We start from the raw sequence: 25,017 nt of genomic DNA, 5'->3' as shown, positions 1-25,017 counted from the left end.
ATAACTGTAAATGAAGTAGAACCTTTAAAAATTGTATAAATTTTTTTAAAAAATTAATAAAAAAGATTACTAAAAATATTCAATGTCTACCACTAAGGTAAGAAGAGTAAATTTACAGAAAAGCTAATATTGAATAGATAACAGGGTATGAGGGGGGAAAATTTCGGGAATAAGTGCCTGAATGAGACCGATAGGCACCTTGTGACAGAGATATCACCAGAGGGCATATCAAGTGTTTGCTGTAGCCATTAAGACTCCTCTACAATTGATACCTTTGTTTTCACAGAGGTTATATTTGGTCAAAACTCAAAGTGTTCTTAAAATAATAATGCCTTTTTATAGTGAGCATGACTTTTCCTGAACAACATCACAACTACTGTAAAACCCACGGTTACAAAGTAAATAATGAAGAACATCAAAAGAAGGTAAAAATGACATTGTTCCGACAAGGGGAATTACTTATGTAAATAACTGATGAAACGCAAAGCCTGTCAATCTACACTGTGTTCTGAATAAGCATGAAAAAACCCATCTGGGTCAATAAGAAGTACTCTCTTACTATTACAAAATTCCCATTAAGACTCGATAAACCTGAAACCATTCTTCCTGGTCACTAGAACCCCCGTCACGTATTTTCTGAAAGAAGATTCTTTCACCTGCTTTGTAAAGTTAAATAAGTATCTAGTATGTCACTGGAGCGCACAGTTTGTTTTGTTTTTCCTGTGAGAAAATACCCAAGAGTTAACAGAGACAGGAAGCAACCTGGGGATTTGGGTTCTAGACTTGATTCTGGCATTAAAGGAGGAAAGTTGCCTTTTTTTTATGTCTGGATTTCAGATCCTCAAACTATAAATGGGATAAGACCCTCCTCTTGCCCCTCTCACAGGTACACTGTACGAATCACCAAGATAAAGAGGAAAATACGAATGCACCTTTAACTATATTAAATGCTGTATTAACCTAATGTGATGGCATTACTGTCATCAGCAAACAGACGCATTCCAGGAGTCTGGGCTTAACGGGCTTAACGGCTCCTTTGGCTTTGTCTCTGGATTATCGGTTCTTGTTCAAAGATCTAATTCTTTTTTTTACAAAGGTAAAATAAAAAGTAAAATAATAATAAAATAAGCCACAATACTAATACACAATGAACCAAAAGCAAACATAAACAGCTTTACAATCCTCGGCTAACAGAATTCTATCATCGTTCTAAAAATAAACTTGGTTCAAATAACCCCAACTGACGTTTCATTTGATCCTTCCTCTAACCATGGAGGAAAAGCAGGACAGTCGGAATTATGCTTGATTTTTACATACCGCAAACCTGAAACACAAACCTGAAAGAGAAAAGTCACTCATCCCAGCTCCCAGCTAAAGCCAGGGCCGTTCAACCCTCTTCTGACATAATCTGATGTTCATTCTACTGGTCTAAGTTACAAGGTACACCTATTTTCAAGCAACGTCCAACTTTCAGGTTGATGAAGGAATGTTATCATTAATTTTACACAGCTGGCAACCTCTCTGTATCACAAGGAAATCATTCTACCCAGGAAGCTGGGCACACAAGAAGTGAGAGGGTGGCATCTATTGGTGAAAAGTGTGTGCTGCAGTGGAAGTAGTCAGTGTGATTTGAAAAATATCAGTAATGTTAATAGTTTATGAAATGGGGGGTGGGTACAAAGGAAAGCCATATGGAACAGAGAAGTAAGGGAAAGCAAGAAAGCACTGAGATCAGCTCGGTGCTGTGTGACCACCTAGAGGGGTGGGATAGGGAGGGTAGGAGGGAGATGCAAGAGGGAGGGGATATGGGGATATATGTATACGTATAGCTGATTCACTTTGTTATACAGCAGAAACTAACACAACACTGTAAAGCAATTATACTCCAATAAAGATGTAAAATAAATAAATAAATAAAATAATAAAAAAAAGAAAGCATTGAGAAGTTCTAAAAATGATACCCATGACCACTTTGGGTAATCAATTTCCAGCTGTAATAGTTCTGATTCCTCTCTTTTAGAGCAGTTTTAAATCAGCCTCTTTGGGAGCAAGTTTTCTTTGGGAATGTACCTCTGGTTTTATAATGAAAGTCAACGGCAAATCAGTGGGGAAAGGGGTTTAGGTTACTGAAATTTACTTCATCGACGGTGCTTCAGGAAAGGAAGGGAGAAGGGAGGGGAAGTTAACGTTTATGAAATGCCTATTATGTTGAAGGCACTTTATATGCATTACCACACTTAATTCTCACTCACACACAAAATCTATCCTATAGGTAGCAGTATTTTCTCCATTTTACAGTGAGGAAACTGAGGCACAGGGAGAAGAAACTGGCCCTAAAGTACTCAATAAATGGTAAAGTCAGGATGAGAAACCTAACAGTCTGACTGTAGTGATCTAAACTACCCAGGCATACACACCACCTCAACCAAAACAGTAGTCACTTAGTACACACAGGCATAATATATTTCCTTAGAAATAGACCCGACTACAACCTTATAAGACCCTCTAAATAAATGTGAAATCTCATATTTTCCTTTACAAAAACTTGGACGTAGAGAACAATCAATACACCCAATGAGTTGTGCCTTTACAATACAGTAAATTACCATCAATCAGCCTTCTCCTCACTGAATCATCTTCTCAATACCTCTTCTTCCTTACACTGGCAGCTCAAAATCTCAGTAACATCAGCATCGAACTCCAATAGTGAGATGAAGAAAGAAAAAGAGACACGCGTTCTATTCAGAATTATTGGTGCTTGGAGTGAACATGTCATCAAAGACAAAAGATGCTCAATTCTGCTGTATTTCGCTTGAGTGATGAAGCATCGGGATTTTTAAGTAAATATGGTGACATTTGGGGAGGGAAATGATATAAGTACTACATCTCAAGGAATGAAAAGAGTCCTACATCATCATTTTTCTTTCAGAGGTACTAGGCTACAAAAGCAAATACTACTTTCAAAACTCTAATAGAGATCCTGCCTTTGGATGGGGGTGAGAAAACTGGCATAAACCTTTTCCCTGTCTTCTCAACATTTCATGTCCCAGGAATATAGATTACTGACCTGCCGAGAGTCCGTGTGAGAAAAAAAAAGGGAGGGGAAGCGAAGAAGAAAGAATCTGACAGCTCAAAGGAAGAAGAGTGAAAAAAGATAGGTCTAGGTAAATGAGACAACAATTCAATGTCATGGCTGTGGATTGGGCAGTAAGAAAAATAATTTACACTCACCTCAACTGAAAATGGAAAACTCTGCTTTCTAGATTAATAACTAATTTACATTTCAAAATGTTTGGAAGCTTCTGATTGATGATGAGTAAATAATACTAAACTTAGAGTTGTTTTTCTTTTTCTTTTCTGATTTCAAATTTAGCAAAATTAAAGTAACTGACCCAAATCTGGCTTCAGTTGTAATGAGATTCAAACTTAAGCAATTTCAGGTTCTGATTACAGCAATTAGGAATCCCAGGCCTCCAGGGATTCTTTTGGTTCTTAATACCAACCTGGCAACATTTGCATACCTGGAGCATCTAACAATGTTTGCGGGGATATGATTACGCACACTCCTGTGACACAGGGTTTATGACTAAATCAGAGCCTAGTTAGTTTATATAGCCAGCACCAGATTGTAGCACAGGGATACCACTGAATCAATCTACTCATTGCTAGTGAAACAAAAGACAACATAACTACAAAAAAGAAAAAAAAAAGCTACAGAGACTTAAAGTATGTAACTTGCTTCTCAAAACTGAAAGGCTACAGCTACGTTAAAAAACAAAGGTAGCAATTATAAAAAGTTTCAATCTCTGTTTATGAATAGGTTTATGAAGTGATCAACCTTAAAACCACTACAAACAACCTGCTTGTCTATCAACAGAGGACTGGCTGAATAAACTACTGTACATCTTCACAACAGAATACTAAGCATCAGGAAAAAAAGTAATGAATATCCCTATATACTGCTGTGGAGTGATTCCTAGGACATACAGTTAAGTGAAAACAGAAAGGCAGATTAAAGTGTGTACAGCACACTTCTTACCTATGAATGGGAGTACAAACATACATGTATTTGTATACAGTTGGCCCTCCACGGATCATCCACAGTTGGCTGAATCCACAGATGCAGAACTCACAGGCATAGAGGGCCAACTATGGGACTTCAGCATCCTCCGATTTTGCCATGTGTTGCAGCTCCTGGAACCAATGCCCCACGGATGCTGAGGGATGACTGTATACATATAACCAAAATGAAACAACAAAAAAGGAGGAAACAAAGCAGAGGGAATAGGGACAGAAGCCAAATCTGAATAACTTTGTTTTGTAGTTTGCCTTTGGAACGAATTAGTTTGTATAATTATAAAGAGAAACAATAAAAAGCAATATCTAAAATCAGAAAGCAAATGAGAAAATAGCATGAGATGACTGGGGAAAACTGAACATCGACAAGGTATTTTATGGGATTAAAGAATTATTATTCTTAATTTTTAAAGGTATGATGATGGTATTATGGTTATGTTTTTGTAAAGGGATCTTTACTCTTTTATAGGTATGTATGGAAATATTTAAAATGAAATATGCCTGGGATTTGCTTCAGAATAACCATGTGGTAGGAGTGGTGAACAGCGGCAGAGGAGGATTAGATAAAATAAAAATAGCCACGAGTTGATGATTGCTATAGCCGAGTGATGGGAATTCATTACATTCTATCTTACTAGTGGAGGCTGGGATATTTAAGGATGTGCGTTTTTAAAACTCATCTTGAAATAAATGGACAATAAAAGACAGACGTTTGGGAAGTGTTTCTTTTGTTTCTACAAAACGGCAGATAAAGTTTCAAGTTGTAGATACTTGGGTTCCCTGAAAGCATAAGATGCACCCTTAAGAGTAGTAATGTAAACATGAGTAAATAAAACGTTTCTGCCACCATATCAATCGTGAGTTTAAATTATAAATAAGGTAGCAATAATTCTCATCTCCCACCAAATGTCTACTTTCTAAAGTGTACAGCCAAAAGCAAAAAGTGTCATCTAATAAAAAATGAGTAATTGATTATGCCCTGACAATTCAGTAAAGCTTCATAATAAAAACCCAAATAAATCCTTTTTTTTTTTTTGCGGTACGCGGGCCTCTCACTGCTGTGGCCTCTCCCGTTGCGGAGCACAGGCTCCGGACGCGCAGGTTCAGCGGCCATGGCTCACGGGCCCAGCCGCTCCGCTGCATGTGGGATCTTCCTGGACGGGGGCACGAACCCATGTCCCCTGCACCGGCAGGCGGACGCTCAACCACCGCGCCACCAGGGAAGCCCCCAAATAAATCTTGTTTGGAGCCCTGATCTAGGAAAGAATGGCTACGATAAAGTCTCATAAAATCATAGGCTTTTTCCCTCCAGGGAAAAACTCAGTGCTAAAGTTTATCCTTCCCTACCACAAAAAGCCATCTGAATGGCTTGTAACTATCCACGCAACCCAAACAATCAATCTTGTTCAGGTTCTGTTACTTTTATCAAATTAATTTTGAGTTAACAGTTTGGTGGTTTTATATCCTGATGGACCCATTATCACACAACTTCAGGGGGATGTTAGCTTAGCTCTTTGTGCTGCATTAGGATTCTATTTTTAATTTCTCTGATACATCAAGGAAAAATCTAAAAGTGTACTAAATATTTCCCCCCCCCAAAATAAGGGCACACTGGGCACTAATTTACTTCACCTGAAGGGCTCACCATCGCCCCCTCCCCCCTTCCTCGCACACCCACGCCCCTAGAGTCCAAACACCATTACTTAGGACTTCCTGGCCATTCCACACCCCTTAATGCCTCCACACACACACTTCCCTCTCTCTGTCTCTGTGCTTACAATGTCCTTTCCCTCCTTCTCTAGCTCGAGAATTCCTATTCATCTTTCAAAACACACTTCAAGGGCTTCCCTGGTGGCGCAGTGGTTGAGAACACGGGTTTGAGCCCTGGTCCAGGAAGACCCCACATGCTGCGGAGCAACTAAGCCCATGTGCCACAACTACTGAGCCTGCGCTCTAGAGCCCGTGAGCCACAACTACTGTAGCCTGCACACCTAAAGCCCATGCTCCACAACAAAAGAAGCCACCGCAATGAGAAGCCCCTGCACTTTAACCAAGAGTAGCCCCCACGCAGCAACGAAGACCCAACGCAGCCAAAAATTAATTAAATTTTAAAAAACAAAAAACGAACAAAAAAACCCAAAATACACTTCAAATGAGACTTCTTGATGCCTCCCCTGGGGTTCTTTGTACTGAAGTTCTTGCTCTCTCTTCTGGGCTCCTACTACACGTTTTTATATGTACTTTATGGACAGAATTTACCAGAATAGCCTAGAGAGAGGCCATAAAGTGTAGGTGGTTAAGAGTCTAGGCTCTAGAGCCAAATCCCTGCTGTGCCATTTACTATCTGTATAACTTTATTCAAGTACTTACTCCCTTTAAGACTCAGTGTTCTCATCCATAAAATGGCAATAATATTGCCTACCTCCTGGGATGGTTATAAGGACTGAGCTAATATACTTAAAGAATCTTACACCAATGCCTGGCACAAAGTAAGTTCTCAATAAATGTAAGCTATTATTAGCACAAGGTATCAAAATTATTTGATGGTCTTTTCTGCTACGCTATGTACTTTCTCAGGGTAGTGACTAAATATGTTGAATTAATCCAGAGACTGCCTCTGAGTTTAACTGAAAAGTATGTACTAACAATAAGCTAGGCAATTGCAAGGTGTTAGGAATACAGAGATGAGTAAAAATCCCAGCCGTCAAGGATCTTAGTCTTGGCTGTTCACACAAAGAGGACTTCAGTGTCCAGAGGTTGAAGTAGTAAGTGGGGGCCAGCTATTACCAACTCTTTTTAAAGAATAAGTCATAAGAAATCTGGAGACAACTTTATTTGAATAAATAGGGAACTTGCTCCAAAACCTAATATACCAAGAGCTGATAATCAGCAATCCTTGCAAAGTTAGTAAGATTGAAAAGTACTGTGGTTCATCTAGGTCTGCAGAAGCTCTGGCTAATTCCATTTAGACTAAAACCAGGGAAATCTAAGTATTGATAGAATTAAAAAAAAACATATCTCACTCTATTTTTTTTAATTTAAGTGAGTAATATGTTAATATTGTAATACATTCCCACTTTAAAAACAGTTAAAACTGAAGTTCTTCTCCTCAAAGGCAGTGACTCTTATCAAGTAGTTTTTTTTTTTTTTTTTTTGCGGTACGCGGGCCTCTCCCGTTGCGGAGCACAGGCTCCGGACGCGCAGGCTCAGCGGGCATGGCTCACGGGCCCAGCCGCTCCGCATGTGGGATCTTCCCGGACCGGGGCACGAACCCGCGTCCCCTGCATCGGCAGGCGGCCTCTCAACCACTGCGCCACCAGGGAAGCCCTATCAAGTAGTTTTATATCCTATCTTTTTTATCTATACAGTTGCATGTGTACGTAACAGAAATATGTAGCATGGTTTGCAGCTTTTTAAAAATTTACACAAATGGTATCACACAGCTTGCATTATTCTGCATTTTATCATTATTATATAATAAATTCCTATAATATACACAGGTATTTTTCTCAGCTCTATCCTCTTACCATTGATCTGTGTTTTCTTCTGGCAATATCGCAATTCTTTTGTTATTGTGGTGTTGTACATATAAATCCAACCTCATTGTCTTCTTTTTCAAAAGTATCTTGGATATTTTTACACAATTACACTTCCATATAGGAACTAACTATGGTATAATGTTTAAACATCTAGTTATCTAGGTTCTCAAATATAATGATATAAAATTTTAAACAATAATATTCTCTTCCCATTCTTACATTGTTCTATCTCTAGTAACATTCTCTCCCCTTTCCTCTACTATAGTTTAGGGTATCTTCTTCCTTTTTAATTTGATCAATTCTGCCAAATGTCGGTTCCTTTCAAAGAACCAACTTTTGGTTTTACTGACCCAAATTTTGTTTGTTTTCTATTTCATTAAATTCTGCTTTTATCTTTATTTTTGTCTTATTTACAATCTTCCTTGTATTCTAAAAAGAAAATACAATTAAGGCTATGAATCTTCCTATGAATACCGTTTTTGCTTCATCCCACAGGTTTAAATGACAGTGATCTGGATTTTGTGCGGTTCTTATAATTCATTTCTCAACATTTTATAATTTCTGTTTTGATTTTATCTTTAAAACAAGAATTATTCAGAAATATACTTTTACATTTCCAAGTGTAATAAAGTGGCTTTGGCTACTTTATTCTTGTTAATTTCCAATTTTATTTATTATAGTTGGTGAATGTGGCCTGGATGACTTCTGTACTGAGATTTTTTTCAAGCACTTTAAAACATAGTCAAATTTTGTGAATATTCCATATATGTTTTAAAATTTTCACGAATATTTGAAAAGTGTTCCTATTTTCTGTTTTATCAACCGTGTTCATTGTGTTAGTTTTGGTTTTTTATCTAACAGAAATGTCAAATTTTGAGAGAAGAATATGTAAGCCATCAACTATGACTGCAGTTTTCTCGTTGCTCCTTGTATTTCTATTGGTTTGGGATAAATATATATGCTTTGTATAGGTTCATGACTTTTGTCCTCTGGATCAAGCACACCTTTTAGCAACTTAAAATATGCCCCTTTCCCAGGTAATGTTCCTTTGTCTTGGATTCTATCTTATCTGATATTAATATTGTTTCACCGACTTTCTTTTAGGAATATTTGCCTACCGTATCTTTTTCCATTCCTCTGTTTTAAACTTTTTGGTGATATTTTCTTTTAGCTATATCTCTTATAAACAGTATTTCGCTGAATTTTGGCTGCTATTTTTATCCAGAGTTATTTTATCCAGTCTCCACATTCACGAGTGCAGTGATTTTAATGCACTCGTGTGTATTGGGATTACTGATGTGTTTATGATGGACTGCTACCCTGTGTGTCATTCTGCTCCTTACATACACTCACCGTGTCCTGCTTCAGACTTTGTACTTCTTCCCTCCCCCTTCCCATGCCTGGCTTCCCCTCTTTATTCAGGTCTTGCTGAATGTCCCATCTCTCTGCAAGGCCTTCTCTCACACTATCTCTTACTGTGCTTTTTTTTTTTAATAGCCACTATTACCTGAACTGGTATATTACCTGACTTAAGGTCTGTTTCCCTCACCACAGTCAACTCCAGGAGAGCCTGGGTCTTGTCTGTCTTGTTCACCCTCTTGGTACTAAGCCTTCTTAGACGAAAATATTACAGTGTGTTTTTGGAAGATCTATGAGCCAAAGTGGGTTTAAGTTGACAGCTTTTTGTGGCTTTACGATGGCAAAATGGGAGGGTTTGAATTCTCATAAAAGCAACATTCATTTCCAAAAATGCATCTGTTTATAGACTATGAAATACTAATTGGAGGGAATATTGCATTTGCAAGCACTTTTTATTTACACTTTAATATGCCTCAAAAATTAAAGGAAATCTTTGTTGCTTTTTCAATTTGGCAAATAAGGCAATTCAATTTTAGAAATGCAACAAGAATTCAGTTTCAGACGAAAATATGAAGGTTTTTGTCAGTATCAAGTTCTGCCACTGTTGATGATTTAGTTACTTCCCATTTGCCATTTTGGGCAAAAAGTTTCATTTCAAAATAGCAATTGCCTTCACAGGAAGAAAGAGAGTATCTTCTTTATAACTAAATACTGCCCGCTGGGAAATCAGAAAGTCTCTAAGAGACGGTTGGGGGGAACAGGACGGCTAGTCTGACACACATCCTTCTTCAAGCTTAGTGAGGTTACTCAGAACACTTTGTTCACTCAACAAACTGGTTCCTTCTATGCCAGATGTCACTTTCAAATGTACATTTTCCTGATTTTAGGTACTGCTTTGGTACCTCCAATAAGAGTACAGGAGACTCAAAAGGGGAGTAAAAAGGAAATTTTAAAGTCATGCAATGTTAATAAAATATGAATACATGTGATTTTAGAATTTCTATAGTACCTAACAGGAAAGAAAGAAGAAATTTATGTGAATTTAGCAGGTTAGGATCATGCATAAGGTAGGTTAAAACACAGATTACCGGGCACTGTCTCCAGAGATTCTGATTTAGTGTGTCTCGGGTGTGGCCTGAGAAACCATTTCCAACAGGTTTCCAGGTAATGCTGACACTGCTGGCCTGGGAATCACACTTTGGGAAACACTCTTTGAGACTATTATTGTAAATGCTTGATTTGGGATGAAGGTGATACAGCAAGAATATCAAGGCATTAAAAATAGTTTTCATCTGCTCTTTGGAACTTTTTGGTGTAGTAGCTCATATATACTCCACCTCAACTGTCTTTCATTGTTTATCTTGAAATTCTCTTAAAAGAGAATTTTAAAATAAATTCTCCTGTAATTTTCAAGGTAAAATTAGAATAAAATTTCATATGTCAGGATGGGTTGGCTCAGACACACTGTGGACATATACAAATCCAAATGATTTAGAGCACGAGTCCCCAGATCAAATGTCCTAAAAATGCCAGACAGGTTAGATACTTAATGCAAGTGAGTGAAGTCGATCAGATCTTGAGGAGAACTAGAGAGGTCAGACCCGAAGAGGCAGCTGCTACTCAGCTCCAGACAGCCATCAACCAAAAATGCAGGTCTTTTACGCTCAGCTCTTCCAAGCTTTCAAAATCAGCTGGAGTTCCGACATTTCGTGTAGAAGCTCTCAATTTTTAAACATAGGCAACTAATTTAAAACTTTTAAGCACTGTGGAGGACACACAAAAACGGTGTGTGGGCTGGATGGTGCTAGTTTATAACCTCTGATAAGTCTCAGGACCTTTCTCCTGCACCAGCCAGGAACAATACAGGTTGGGGAATGTGCTAACCTAGTCACTGTGCTCATGGGCCCACTGCCTCCAACAGTCATCTCCTTCCCAGGTAAAAAGCTCTCTCTCTAAAGACCTACTAAAGCCCCTTTGCATAAGTAGCCTGCCTAGCAAAATAAGTTCTCTGGCAATGATCTTAGTATGGGAAGGCTATGGCAGAGAGAAGTGAATGCTTCAAACACTGGAACTGCTGATCCCAAATTAATGATTAGCTTAAAGTGACTGGAATCTCAGGATCATTAACTAGACCTGGGAATACAGATTTGAGGATTCTTAAGCATTCTATCACAATGGTGATGTGATTTGGTACCCAGAAGTTGTTTCATCTTTACCTAAAGACTCACTAAACTGAGAAAATCAGTCCTTGCAAAGATGTCCACGACAACTCCAGAGGCAACATGGAATCGCAAACATGAAGATTCAAATCTCTGAGTCTACTCTGATTAACAGTGTCAGCCTGGAACACTGTGTTAAGAAGGATTCTGAAGGTGGATCCTGACTCAGTGGAAAATATGAATGCCAAAGACCTAGAAGAGAGGAATCGCAGCAGACGTGCCCCATATTTGGCCTCTTCTATATAGTAGGTAACAACACTACACCTGTGTTCACAAAATCTAGTCTTCCTGTAGTGCATTAATATAGCAACCAATACAACGTTTTCAAAACATAAGTAGGATCAAGTCACATCTTGCCAGTAGCTTTCCATTTCACTCAGACTAAAAGCTAAAGTCCTTATTATTACACAAAAGCCCTAACGTTGTCTGACTCCCCATTACATCTCTGATCTCATTTCCTGCTACAACACATCCCCTTGATGCCATTCCAAACATACTATTCACTTCACTGTTCTGCAAACACACTAAGCATGTTTCCTGCCTCAGGACCTTTACATTTGCTATTCCAGCTGCCTGGAAAGCTCTTTCTCTGGGTAGTCACGAAGTTCACTCTCTCATCTTCTTACCAATGAGAACTTCCTTAACTCATTATTTTAAATTGCTACAAATTTACACACACACACACTCCCTCCCTCTCCCTCTCCTTCCCTTCCCCACCAATCTCCTTTTCCTGCTTCAAACTTGCTACAACACTTACCACTATCTGACACACTAAACATTTTACTTCCTTATTTTCCTTCTTCTAAAATGAAACCTCCAAGAGGGATAAGTTTTTGACTGTTCTGTTCACTACTATATCCCTAGAAGAGTGTCAAGCACATACTGGCACTCAAAGAGCTAATAAATAAATGAGTGAACAAACAGATGATAAAACGAATGAACCTGGGTCCTAACATGGGTTCAGGGACCAATCGGTTAAATAACCTCAGGTGAATTATTCTGGTCCTCAAAAGGACCAGTTTAGTTGTATAAACTATGACATTCCTGTTACTCAACAAAAGCAGAAACTATGTTATGGAAGAATGACATCATTTCCTCTAGACCGGTCAGTAGGATAGGAGAAAGCCAGGACTAGAGAGCCTCCCCAAATCCAAATCTAATGTGCAAACTAAGTTCTTATAAACAACAGAATTATGACAGAATTTAAGAGTGTAAAAATTCAATACTCCTAAAGAGAAAATCCTTTTCTAGAAAAGGAATGCAGACTCCTTAGCTTTTTTTTTTTTTGCACATTTTTTTTTTTTTACTGCCTCTACACATTAAATCTCTGTGAACATTAACAAGTGTCCGTGGTTGAGGGAGAAATGTTCCACAGCAGAAAGAGGAAATACACACCCTGTTTTTCCTATGAAACTTTGGAATTATGTAATATCCAGCCTTGGACAAAATCCAGAATAATCCTCTCAGAGAGACTGAAATTAGGATAATGGTTAGCCAAACAACAAAGACACTACAAAATAGCGCTAACTGCCCTCCAGTCTAATTCTTAAATATAAAATCACAATCCCAGATAAACTAGTAAAGACAGTGCATCTTCACTGGATGACTAAATATTTCTTTTACCATTAACAAATTCAAACTCAATAAAAGGAAAAATGGCAAGTGAATAAATAATTACTAAACCAAAAAAGATGCCACTAATTAATTGGGGGCCCTCGGAACAGGTCAAATGTCAGTCAAAATGTTGTCTCAGACTCCTGAGGCCCTTAGCCCAGGAGCTGCCGCCAGGCGCGTTTAGAGGAGCTGTGAGCTGCACAATAAAATGCTCAAGCACTTTGCACTTTCAGTGAAATGACAGAATTGGATGTGTGATATTTCAAACAACTTTCCCCCGCAGACGTGACCATCTGCTTCCAAGTCTACTTACGAACTCATAGTCTCCATCCTGTGGAACTTTCCAATCTGAAGAGTTCTTCAGTGGGCCAGGGACACTCTTGCCAAAGCTGTTGATCTGATTTTCCTTTTCTTTTTGTTCAAAGTATTCAAGGAAAGATGGTCTTGCAGGCTGCATGGTCTCATCCCTTCCTGAAAACCAAGAAAAACAAAAGATGAAATACAGTATCTCAGATTTCAGATAAGTTTAGTAAATGGATCTGTCTCCAGATGGGCTAAGGTCATGGAATCAGTGGCTTTTTGTTAGATAAAGAGTCCTTCAAGATTCTAGTGAAAACTATAGGAAAAAGCACAAATGCTCACTCAAAATACTTTTCATAGAATTTCAGAGGATTATAGCCCCCCCCCAGGGTCCCTTTTTCTAAATGGGAAGACTTAGTGATGCAATAACTCTACATCAGCTACAAGTAATACTTTTTGGATCCCCTATAGCAAAGAGTTCCTATAACATTTAGACCGAAAACTGAGAAGCAAGCCAAAATATTTATTAATCATTTACATATATAATATGCTCTACAGGAATTAGAGTCAGGAAGGGGGGATGATATCATAGTGATTGATTTCCCTTGGCAAAATCATAATCTAATTTGAATAATGAGAAAAATAGGCATGAAAAAGAAAATCTAAGTAAATCACAACCCACTCCATGAAATATTATATAACTTTTTTTTTTTTTTTTTTTTTTTGGCGGTATGCGGGCCTTTCACTGTTGTGGCCTCTCCCGTTGCGGAGCACAGGCTCCAGAGGCGCAGGCTCAGCGGCCATGGCTCACGGGCCCAGCCGCTCTGCGGCATGTGGGATCTTCCCGGACCGGGGCACGAACCTGCATCCCCTGCATCGGCAGGCGGACTCTCAACCACTGTGCCACCAGGGAAGCCCTATATAACTTTTAAATATGATAAAGGAGAAAAAAATAAGATATTATATATACAGTACAATCTCAACTCTGTAAAACCACACACATAAGAGAAAAAAAAAAGACTAGAAAAAAATATACCAAAATGTTAACAGGATTTGTCTCTGATAGTAGGATTATAGGTGATTTTATTTAATTCTTTTAAATATTTTTTAAAAGAAGACAGTATAGGATAAATATTAAATAGATAGAACTGATTGTAAGAGTTACATGTGCCCAGGAGATGAAGAAATCTTGCAAGATGGGTGGTCAGGGAAGACTGGTAGAAGGGCTTAGGTTAGCAGTTACATAGCAGGGTAGCTATATAGCAGAGCAGAATCAGTAGTTATGTAACAGCAGTTACCATATGAGAGCAGAATACAGCAGTTACTAGTTAGAACTAGTAACAATCACCGAAAGAATAACTTTACCTGGCATGACTTAAAAACCTAGTTAGCTGAATGCACCTACTTCACGGCAGTCTTATACTGGGAAGTACAGAAGTTTTTTTTTCAGTACTTTGCATGAACATGTGGATTTATACTGCCTTTTCCCCCAGGAACCAGAAAAAAGGACCAGAAGGTTCAGAGCCTTAAGAAGTGAATGGGTAATGGTCCAGGAGATAAAGAACAGCAAGTATTTCCTCTCCAAGAACCCTTGTTCCAGGCAGTCTTATCTCTTGACATCTGCCTAGTCCCAGTTTCGAGCCAGCGCTCTGACTGCCTCTCAGATATTTGTCATCTTACTCACCATCACCACTGCCAAGTTCAACAGCAGCCAATCTCAGATTTGCCCACTTCCAGATGCTGCCAATAGCTTACTTCACTGTTGTCCCCTCATTTATTAGGGATCAAACACAATATGTGCTAGGACCAGTCAACAATTATGTGCTGAATGTCTGTTTTGTTTTGTCTGTTCTAGGTACGATGTTAAGTGCTTTTCACGCTTATTTTGTTTACTTTTTAAATTAAATTTAAGGTATTATTTCATAATACAGTTCTGAAGGAAATGCAACAAAACTTGTAAAAATGGGGGTGTTTTGAATTTCCTGACAAGTTCGGATGGAAAGTCCTTTTGATCAGTGCCTTCCTCTGGGACTACCAGAGGAGAAGGCTGGCTTGGAGACAACTCTGTAGCAAACCTACCCATAATCCTACACATCAGAAGGGGCGTTTAGAGGGCCTCCTGAGCCGAGCAGCTGTGACAGTGCTATAGATGGCTGAAATACGCAGTATGCAGTGTACTTTTATACAAAATATTCTGCGACTTCCCTGGCAGTCCAGTGGTTAAGACTTCACGCTCCCAATGCAGGGGGTGTGGATTCGATCCCTGGTTGGGGAACTAAGATGCCACACGGTGCAGCCATAAAACAAATCCGGACCAGATACTAGGTTCAGACCAGCTGAAGAGAATAGAAAGTCTAGAAACAAAGCAGAAAGCCCAAATCGATATCCAAACAACTGGATAGCTGTTTGAAAAAAGATTAAATTGTATCCACACCTCATACCTTCAACCAGGAAAACTCCAAATGGATAAGAGCTCTAACTGTAAAAATGGAAACCATAAGTACTAGAAGAAAACATGTGTGAATGCAATGTGTTTAAAACCTGAATGAGGAAAAAGGCTTTTTAACATACCATGACAAAAACCCAGATGCAATTAAAAAAACAAAAAGGATGTTTTCTTTGTGTGAAGGAAATATCACAGATTTTTAAAAATTAATAAGCACAAATAGGGACTTCCCTGGTGGTCCAGTGGTTAAGAATCCACCTTCCAATGCAGGGGACACGGGTTCGAACCGTGGTCGGGGAACTAAGATCCCACATGCCGCAGGGCAACTAAGCCTGTGTGCCACAATTAGAGAGAAGCCCACGCACCACAAGGAAGAGCCCGCACCCCGCAACGGAAGATCATGCATGCCTCAACGAAGATCCCATCTGCTGCAACTAAGATCTGACGCACGGCCAAAAATAAAATAAATTAAAAAATAAAAATTAAGCACACATTCACTATAAGCCAAGATGAAAGACAAATGACGAACTCGAATATTGGCAACAAGTAACCATAAAGGTTTTAAAAAAATTTTGTTTTAAAAATAAATTTTAGAGTTCTTTATATCTTAGGAAGATAAGCTCCCAAATATATAAAGAATTCCAAAAATTAAGGAAAAGAAGACCCAAAAAAAGGTAGAAACATGGGCTAAAGATAGTATACACACAAAGATACCCAATTAGTCCTTAAACATGAAAAAAACGTGTAGGTTCACTCATGAGAGAAATTCAAATCAAAATTACTTGGAGATGCGATTTCTTACATTTCAATTTGGCAAAAGTCAAAAGCTTGATAACACCCCATCTGCTGGTAAGGATGTGGCAACACAGGCACTCTCATACGTTGCTGAATTTGGATGCAAAGTAGTACAAGCCCTATGAAGGGGATCTGGCAATATTTAATTATCAAAATATGAAACTGAAGAAGGTACAAAAAATGCTGGTGTGTTGAATTTAAACCGAGGTATCAACATGAACTCATGATTTATTAAAAAAATTTTTGCTGAGCTTTTTTTATTAAAAGGTCTTGAAGCGATGGCTACCCCATTAGCAATGAGCACTCAGATTTTGGTTTCCAAATACCATTCCCCACCACAAGGAGCTAAGCCTTCTTAAGAGAAATAGCTGATTCCAGGTCTAGGGCAGGAAAAGTACAAAGCGAGCCTGGAATATCTTTTTGTGCCAAAAAAAACAAGTACTCACAAACTGACGCGGACATATCAATAGGACACAGAAGCCACCTTGAGAGGCTCCCACCGGTAAATTCTGGGACACTGAGCATCAAAAACAAAACAAAACAAAACAAAAAACACTGAATAAAAAGAGTCCATGAGCTCAGAGTAATAATCTAAAAGTGAAGGGGGTTAGGAGAGAAGGGAAAAGCTCTTCTTTAGAAAAATCACCACCTGACAACTGTATTGTGGTAATAAAAGAGGGTACAGTTGACTCTGTATCTGCAGGTTCTGCATCTGTGGATTCAACCAACCAGGACTCGAAAATATTAAAAAAAAAAAAAAATCCAGAAAGTTCCAAAAAGCAAAACTAGAATTTGCTCCAAGCCAGCAACTATTTACATGTCAGTTATATTATATTTACAACTATTTACATAACATTTACATTGTATTAGGTATTATAAGTAATCTAGAGATGATTTAAAGTATACAGGAAGATATGGGAAGGTTATATGCAAATACTATGCTGCTTCATATAAGGGACTTGAGCATCTGCAAGCATCTGTGGATTCTGGTACCCGTGGTGGGTCCTGGAAACAATCCCCCACCTATACCAAGGAACAACTTTATCCTCTTTCTTAGGAAATACACACAAAACAGAATATCTCCTTTTTTTGAAGATACACACAATATTTGAGGGTAAGTTGTATATATCATGCATCAATCTCTCCTCATTACTTCTGTCATTTCATGTCTGTTTACACAGCCTTCTCTATAAATGCACAAAGAAATGACTGAAATGTGTTCATCAATAAAAATGGTAACTTCTGGAGAGAAATAACAGATAATTTAAAATAGGTTCTTTTGTGGAACTGTTACAAAAACCATAAAGACATAATTTAAAAAAAAAATCATATCCAACAATAAAAATTGTATAATTGGTACAATATACTTCTATGATGCCTCAGTAATTCCCTTCAGTTGCAATACAGGTGGATTTTAGAAATTCAAGTCTTTAAACTGGAGATGAAACACTAACAATAACATTTCCATGGTCTAAATCTAAACTATGTCATAAAGATCAAAGAAACATCTCTTAAGCTAGAGTATAATTGTTTGTCTAATTTCTATCACTGTTTAGATGAGAAAATGAGAACATTTGCTTTCTACATATTTGAATTCCTCTATATTTGATAACAATAGCCCTTTGCACCTCACTTAAAGATCTCTAATATTTTTGGAGTTAAAATACCTAATATTCTTTGTCCCTCTCAACAACTAAGGGTCACAAATAAGAAACTCTATCTAAAATGCCTTTCGTTTCACCTTTTGATATCAGTATCAGGGACCTGATTATACCTAATATTTATTAGAAATCAATGTTCCCAAAACTATGGTGAATTTTGTAATAAGAGAAGTTTTTAATCTAATCACACATTCAGGTATAACCCAGGAGTAAAATGGACACACATATAAGAAACTTAATTATAGTGAAATGATTAGTTAAATGGTTACGTGTACAGGATTACAGAATAGCTAAAACTGATTTTGGAGGCAGCACAATACACTACAAAAATCCCTAACCTGGGGTTCAACGATCTAGATTCTGGTCCTGACTATATGATCTTGATTAAACCATAGGTTCCAATCTACAAAAGAAGCCATGAACCATATTATTTCTAGTGTCCCATTGCAGCTGTGAAAGTTCCATGATACTATCACTTGACAGTGGCTTATGACAACATATTTCTGCCTAGGTACTGATAAACATTCAAAAGGAATTCTTACTCCGGAGGGATGATGACACTTGATCGTCTCTAATCTAAAATATGCCACAAATTAGATGTGCGTGGACATAAACCAAAGACCAGACCTACTCAACAAATATTTGTGACAAGACTGTCTCTGATTCTTTGAGTTTCTTTTTGTTGTTGTTAGTGGTGTTTGGGGGGCTTTTTAAAAATAGATGGAAGAGGTGACTAAATTCTCCTTGGCCCAAAACTGTAATAAAAATATCATCAATAGATATAGGTTATTAAAATGTTTTATATAACTAAAGCTGAAGAAATGAATGAATCAACTGAGAGGGGAAGACACCTCAACTGGCAAGAAACAACATGCATTCAAAAACAGGTGTATTTTTGATCCCTGTATTTAGTGATTCCAGAAGTTAACTGTTTACACCACAATGATTCCTTATATGGGAGGGCGCTTCACCACTGTACTTAGTTTATTGGAGGAAATAGCACTTCTATTGTGACCTACATTTTCTTAATAACACTGTAATTAATTAGAGCACCTGTTCACAGTTTGACTTTATAGACTGATAATAATTTTCAGTAAACAGATCTGCATTACTATCACAATTAGTATCTACAATAGCATATTTGCAAAAACGGCCTCTATAATTCCAAGTAGCCTTGGTATCCTCGCCCTTTACTAGTGCCCTCCCACAGTGACTCTAGGCCTGGCCGTGTGACTTGCTATGGCCACTGCAATAGCAAATTTATTGCAAGCAGGGACTTGAAAAGTGCTTGCACATCCTATTACCATGTAAATAAACCTAGTGGGCATGCTAGATGGCAGAATACTATGTGGAGAGAGACTTTGACCAGGTGGTCTTAGCTGAAGCCTTCAGGAGTCAGCCAGCTCCAGCTGACCACTAGTTTTTTTTTTTTTTTAATTTACTTATTTATTTTTGGCTGTTTTGGGTCTTCGTTGCTGTGCATAGGCTTCTCATTGCGGTGGCTTCTCTTGTTGCAGAGCATGGGCTCTAGGCACGCAGGCTTCAGCAGTTGTGGCATGCAGGCTCAGTAGCTGTGGCTCACGGGCTCTAGAGCGCAGGCTCAGCAGCTGTGGCGCACAGGTTTAGTTGCTCCACTTCCTGGAGCAGGGCTCGAACCCGTGTCCCCTGCATTGGCAGGCGGATTCCTAACCACTGCACCACCAAGGAAGTCCCTGACCACTAGGTTTTGAGGTGGTTTGCTACACAGAAAAAACTAACTGATACAGTATCTGAGATCTGTCTCAATCTCTCTCCATCACACCCACACACACCAACCTATATCTACAAAAAGAGTTCCAGTCTTTAGGAACTCAGGTTTCAAATTCAACTAACATTGATTGAATACTTTCTAAGTTTCAGGTTTTCCACCAGATGCTTCCACAGGATGTTGCCATCCACACTTCATGAACACCATGTAAATAAAGTAGGAGGGAGGAGGATCTGTGCTTGTTGGCACCTACCAAGTGCTACAACAATGTTTCATTTCATTTCATCCTCCCATCTTTTGAGGTATGTACTATTATTTCCACTTTCTAGATGAGAAATTTGCTTACGGTTATACAAGGATAGGATCTGAACCCTGATCATCAGGTTTTAAGGCTGGTGAGCTGCCTTTCATACTGCAAATTGTCTAAAATCAAAATGAGAATTCTTGACATATCCGAACTGCCGTTAGGTTGAGCATAGAAAGACTAGGGGAATGAAATTTTCCCAGTAACCTTATCCCTGGACTCTTCTTTCGGCACTCCTGAGCGAGACCATCAAGCGGTGCTGAAAAGTGTGAGAGAATCATTCCCAGCTGACTAAAGGCAATGCTGTCCCCAGGGCTTCTGCTGGCTGGTGGGCTTTCTGTTTCAATGTGAGCCAGGGTATTTTTTTTCAGACATATCCCAGGAAATGAAGACGTTCCACTGAATGATAATACCAGAAACCTGAAGCCGTTGGGAGAATGAACTCAGCAGAAAAGTCGAACTTTGAAAACACCATGTCTTGCTCTGATTCTTTTATCTGATGCAGGGAATGCATGAATTCCTGTACTATGACTGGCCCGTTCTTCTTTGTAAGCAGCACTGGCAAGCTAAATGGACAATCTGTCAAAGTCCACAAAGGGGCAAATTCATAAGCAACTGTATCTTATATTTATTTTTCTTTGAAGAATGCTATGTGGGACTTCCCTGGTGGTCCAGTGGTTAAGAATCCGGCTCCCAATGCAGGGGACATGGGTTCAATCCCTGGTCGGGGAACTAAGATCCCACATGCCGTGGGGCAACTAAGCCCACACGCAACAATTGCTGAGCCCGTGCACTCTAGAGCCCGTATGCCACAACTAGAGAGCCCGCATGCCACAACTACTGAGCCCACATGCCACAACTAGAGAGAAGCCCATGCACCGCAAACGAAGATCCCGTGTGCCGCGACTAAGACCTGGCGCAGCCAAATAAATAATTGTTTTTAAAGTTCTAAAACTAGATTGTAAACAAATCGGGTATATCCTTACAATGGAATATTATTCAGCCATAAAAAGAAATGAAGTACTGATATATGCTGTAACACTGATAAACCTTGAAAACATTAAACTAAGTGAAAGAAGCCAAATACAAAGACCACATTTTATATGATTCCATTTATATAAAATGTTCAGAATAGGCAAATCCTTAGAGACAGAAAGCATGTTAATGGCTGCCTGGGGATGGAGGAAAGGGTAATGAGAAGTGACTGCTAACAGGATTGTGGTTTATTTGGGGGATGATGAAAATGTCTGGAATTTGACAGTGGTTATGATTGCACAACCCTGCTAATGTATTTTTAAAAACCACAGAACTGTACCTTAAAACGGTGAATTTTATATGTGAATTATATCTCAATTAAAAATAATAAATTTAAAAAATTAGACGTGGTGATGGTTGCATAACTCTATAAATATACTAAAAAACACTGAATTGTATGCTTTAAACGAGTGAATTATATTTCAATAATTCTTTTTTAAAAAACAGAAAGATCCCTTTTCTCTACTATTTACTTTTATTTCTGGATTCACATGCACTATAACACAATGCCAAGGTAGTCATAATTGGCCAGGAGCTTGACCAAAGACTGAGGTCCATCTTTTCCTTTGGAATGACCAACCACTAGACATTAAACTTTATGCCCTTCCATTTTAAATGTTCATTTTCAAGACTGTCACCAAGTAAACCACAATGGTCAACCTACTCTTTCCTTAATTTCTACAATAACTCTTTTCTACCTGTTCAAAGTAGAGAACTCGGGAAAGCCTACATTTTCTTCTCTGTTTCAAGCATGAATACTTGCAAGAAAACAACTCAAATAATCCCTCACATGTTTTCTTCTGGCTTGGAATAATATGCCTTATCATAAGGTTGTTTGTTTTGTTTTTTAATCTAACATTTATTATGTGTGTGGTTTTTGGTTTTGGTTTTGTGACTGGGCATCTAAGTGCTTTACATGTATTAATTCATTTAATTACGCAAGTTACTATCCAAGTTTCTGTATGTGGCCATAAATATTCCTTTGAATGTTCTTTGAAACCACTAAGAATTGCCAGAACCATGAGTTATAAGGTTCCCCAGAGTCTAACTTTTGAATAACTCTTCCAGGAACCAGTTTTGGTAACTCTGCCTCTGTGTAAACTGACTTGACTTCTGGGCAATGAAGCTCTGGATCTTTAAGTCTAGTGTGCTACCATATGTCTATTCGAAGGGATCTAAATGCAGATTTCAAGGGGTTACTAACTAGAGCAATAGAGGCAGCACACCTAAAAAGATACATACAAAAGGTTTACCGGTGAGAACGATCCATACCTTGGTTATTGCAACGATTTCCTAATTGGCCTCACCGTTTCCAGTCTTTTCAAACTCCATATCATCCAACTGACTGTCCTAAAAAACCACTTTGTTACATCACTTTTCTGATCAAAATGTCTTTCTATTACCCTATTACCAACAAAGTCAAGTTCAAACTTCTTACTTCGGCATTCAAGGTCCTCCAGTATCTGGTCAACACCCACTTCAGCCAAACTGAATGTTCAACATATATCCCCTCCTTTCTGACTCTGTACCTGCCTGGAATATCGTCCCCGGCTCTTCTGTATATCTAAGTTCTCACAAATCCTTCACCATTTTTCTGAACCACTTACCCCGCATTTGTCTTATTATTATATTACCACCTTTATATGTAGAGGTCCTAGCTCCTCAACTAAGTTATGTCAACATCAAATACCACTATCTGAGGCACCCGGAGTAATGTTCCAGGCATGTAAGGAATTAGAAAGAACGGTAATAGTACAGTAGGCACTCCATACATATTAGATGATGACAAATGTCATCTTCCCCTTTTAATCTACAAATTCCTGGTCAGCAGTAAACATGTCATTTGGTTTCTGTACACTACACAGTAACGACACATAGTGACTACCTAATAAATACTTTTTGGTGGGTATTAAATATTTATTTTTAACAAATACTGGTTCCAAGCTGATATTTTTTTTAGAGCATAAACACTTAAGAGAATCATCTACTTTTTCTTTGGGACTCATTTAAATTCATCAAAATGTATCTCCATTTTCTTGCTGAGCAAGGGTCAGCAGGTCAGAACAGCTGAGAGCACCAGAAAAATATATTCCCCTAACTGATCAAAACCGATTTATCTGCTTCTTAGGTATAAGAGCCAAAGTATATCTTTTGGACTTTTTCCTTTATTCTTCATCACTACCACGCCACTGCTCTCTTTTGGAAAATAGATTTCCCCCATGGCTATTCTTGGCTCTCCTTTTACCAATTTAACTCTAATGGAGCAGCACCTTATCTTCCTCAAAAGACAGGCCTTGAGCCTTTCAGCCATGTCACACTGAGATCTGGTGCTTTCATATCCTAACATGTGGTCTGGCAGGTGGTTTGAATGAATTTTCAGGCACCACGTGTCTGTGCTTTTTGGCTTATCCCAAAAGAATCAAGAATGTTAACGGTTTCCAAAGATAAAAGTGAGCCCAGCATCTGGACATAATTAGAAAAACTGCACAAACAATTAGGATTTAGCCTCCACTCTGGCAGGATGACCTTGAATTATCTGTGTAACTGTGAGAAAAGTCTGAGGACCAAGATCTCTGCTCTTCTGCTGTAAATCCCACCCTAGAGGGAGATTCTGATAAATGCACAGTGAACCCCACTGATTATCTTTCAGGGATGGAAAAAAAAAATCCAGTCAGTAATAAATTTCACAGTTTTAAGATAACAGTTTGAAACTTCACAAAGGAAGGCTCACGTAGATTCAAAGTCTAGCCTTCTTTATAATCTACCATCTTATATTCTGAGCTACTGCTTAACAGATTCTCAAAACGTGTTATCCTGTTACCAAGGAATGTGAATCAATCTCTCTCTCTCTCCTCAGCACATTTTAAAAATATTACTGAAACTGACAAGTGACCTTCCTTTAGATCAACCATCTTCATGCCAGTGCTTAGACACAGAAGTGGAACTTACAAAACACCTGTTAATACCAAGGGTACAAACTAAAAAAAAGTAAAAAACATGACCAGCAAGAGAAAAGGAGTTAGGATGTAGAAATGTAGTTCAGGTTGAAGGAATTTTTAGGTCCAATGAAAAAAAACCACTGTCATACACTAAAAGACCCATTATTCACTATATACTTACTATACTACTTACCATTTTTAAGCATTTCTATGCTAAGCGTTTTCCATATCTATCTCCTATCATCTTAACAACCTGACAAAATAGGAACTTTTATGCTTCACTTTTTCAGGATAGGAAACTGAGGCTCAAGAAAGGAAATAGCTGGGGCTTCCCTGGTGGCGCAGTGGTTGAGAGTCCGCCTGCCGATGCGGGGGACACGGGTTCGTGCCCCGGTCCGGGAGGATCCCACATGCCTCGGAGCAGCTGGGCCCGTGAGCCATGGCCGCTGGGCCTGCGCGTCTGGAGCCTGTGCTCCGCAGTGGGAGGGGCTGCGGCAGTGAGAGGCCCGCGTACCGCAAAAAAAAAAAAAAAAGGAAATAGCTTGTCAAAGCTGACAAAGTTTATAAAATTCTGAGCCAGGTTTCAAATCAAAGACTCTGATTCCAAAAATTAATGTTCTTTCCGCTACTCCTTTTTCTTTCTCCTACCCTTATTGAGAGAGATGTTTCTAACCAAACTACGTTTTAAGTTTTAGCTTTGGTACGTATAAGCACACTAATGCTATCTGAAATTCTCATATGATGCTGACGGTGAGTGGCAAAGATACATGGACACTTAATATTCTCTGATGATAGTTTTAAACATCCTGAGGGGATCTGAAATCAGACAGTAAGGTTATTGTAGTAAAAGAAGCATTAAAATACCTGTAGTACTTTACGTCCTAGTAACTGTCCTTGCAAATGTTATAATCTGAGTTAGAGAGAATGAGATAGAGAACACACAAGGGAGTCACTGTTATAACAATCCCCTTCAAAAAACTGC

At 38.6% G+C, this 25,017-nt stretch overlaps 1 protein-coding gene across 1 annotated transcript in view; it reads right to left on the bottom strand.

Moving 5' to 3' along the window:
- The window catches only part of STK4 (serine/threonine kinase 4), an 86,886-nt gene that overhangs the window by 22,356 nt on the left and 39,513 nt on the right, over nucleotides 1-25,017 (bottom strand). Inside the window, exon 10 of the mRNA XM_082670350.1 lies at nucleotides 13,122-13,279. Within this exon, the coding sequence (XP_082526476.1) occupies nucleotides 13,122-13,279 (158 nt within the window). The remainder of the gene's footprint in view (nucleotides 1-13,121; nucleotides 13,280-25,017) is intronic.

Source organism: Grampus griseus (genome assembly GCF_964374135.1).
Source record: "Grampus griseus genome assembly, chromosome: 14".
NCBI classification, from domain to species: Eukaryota; Metazoa; Chordata; class Mammalia; order Artiodactyla; family Delphinidae; genus Grampus; species Grampus griseus.
This window is presented reverse-complemented; position numbering and strand designations above follow the sequence as displayed.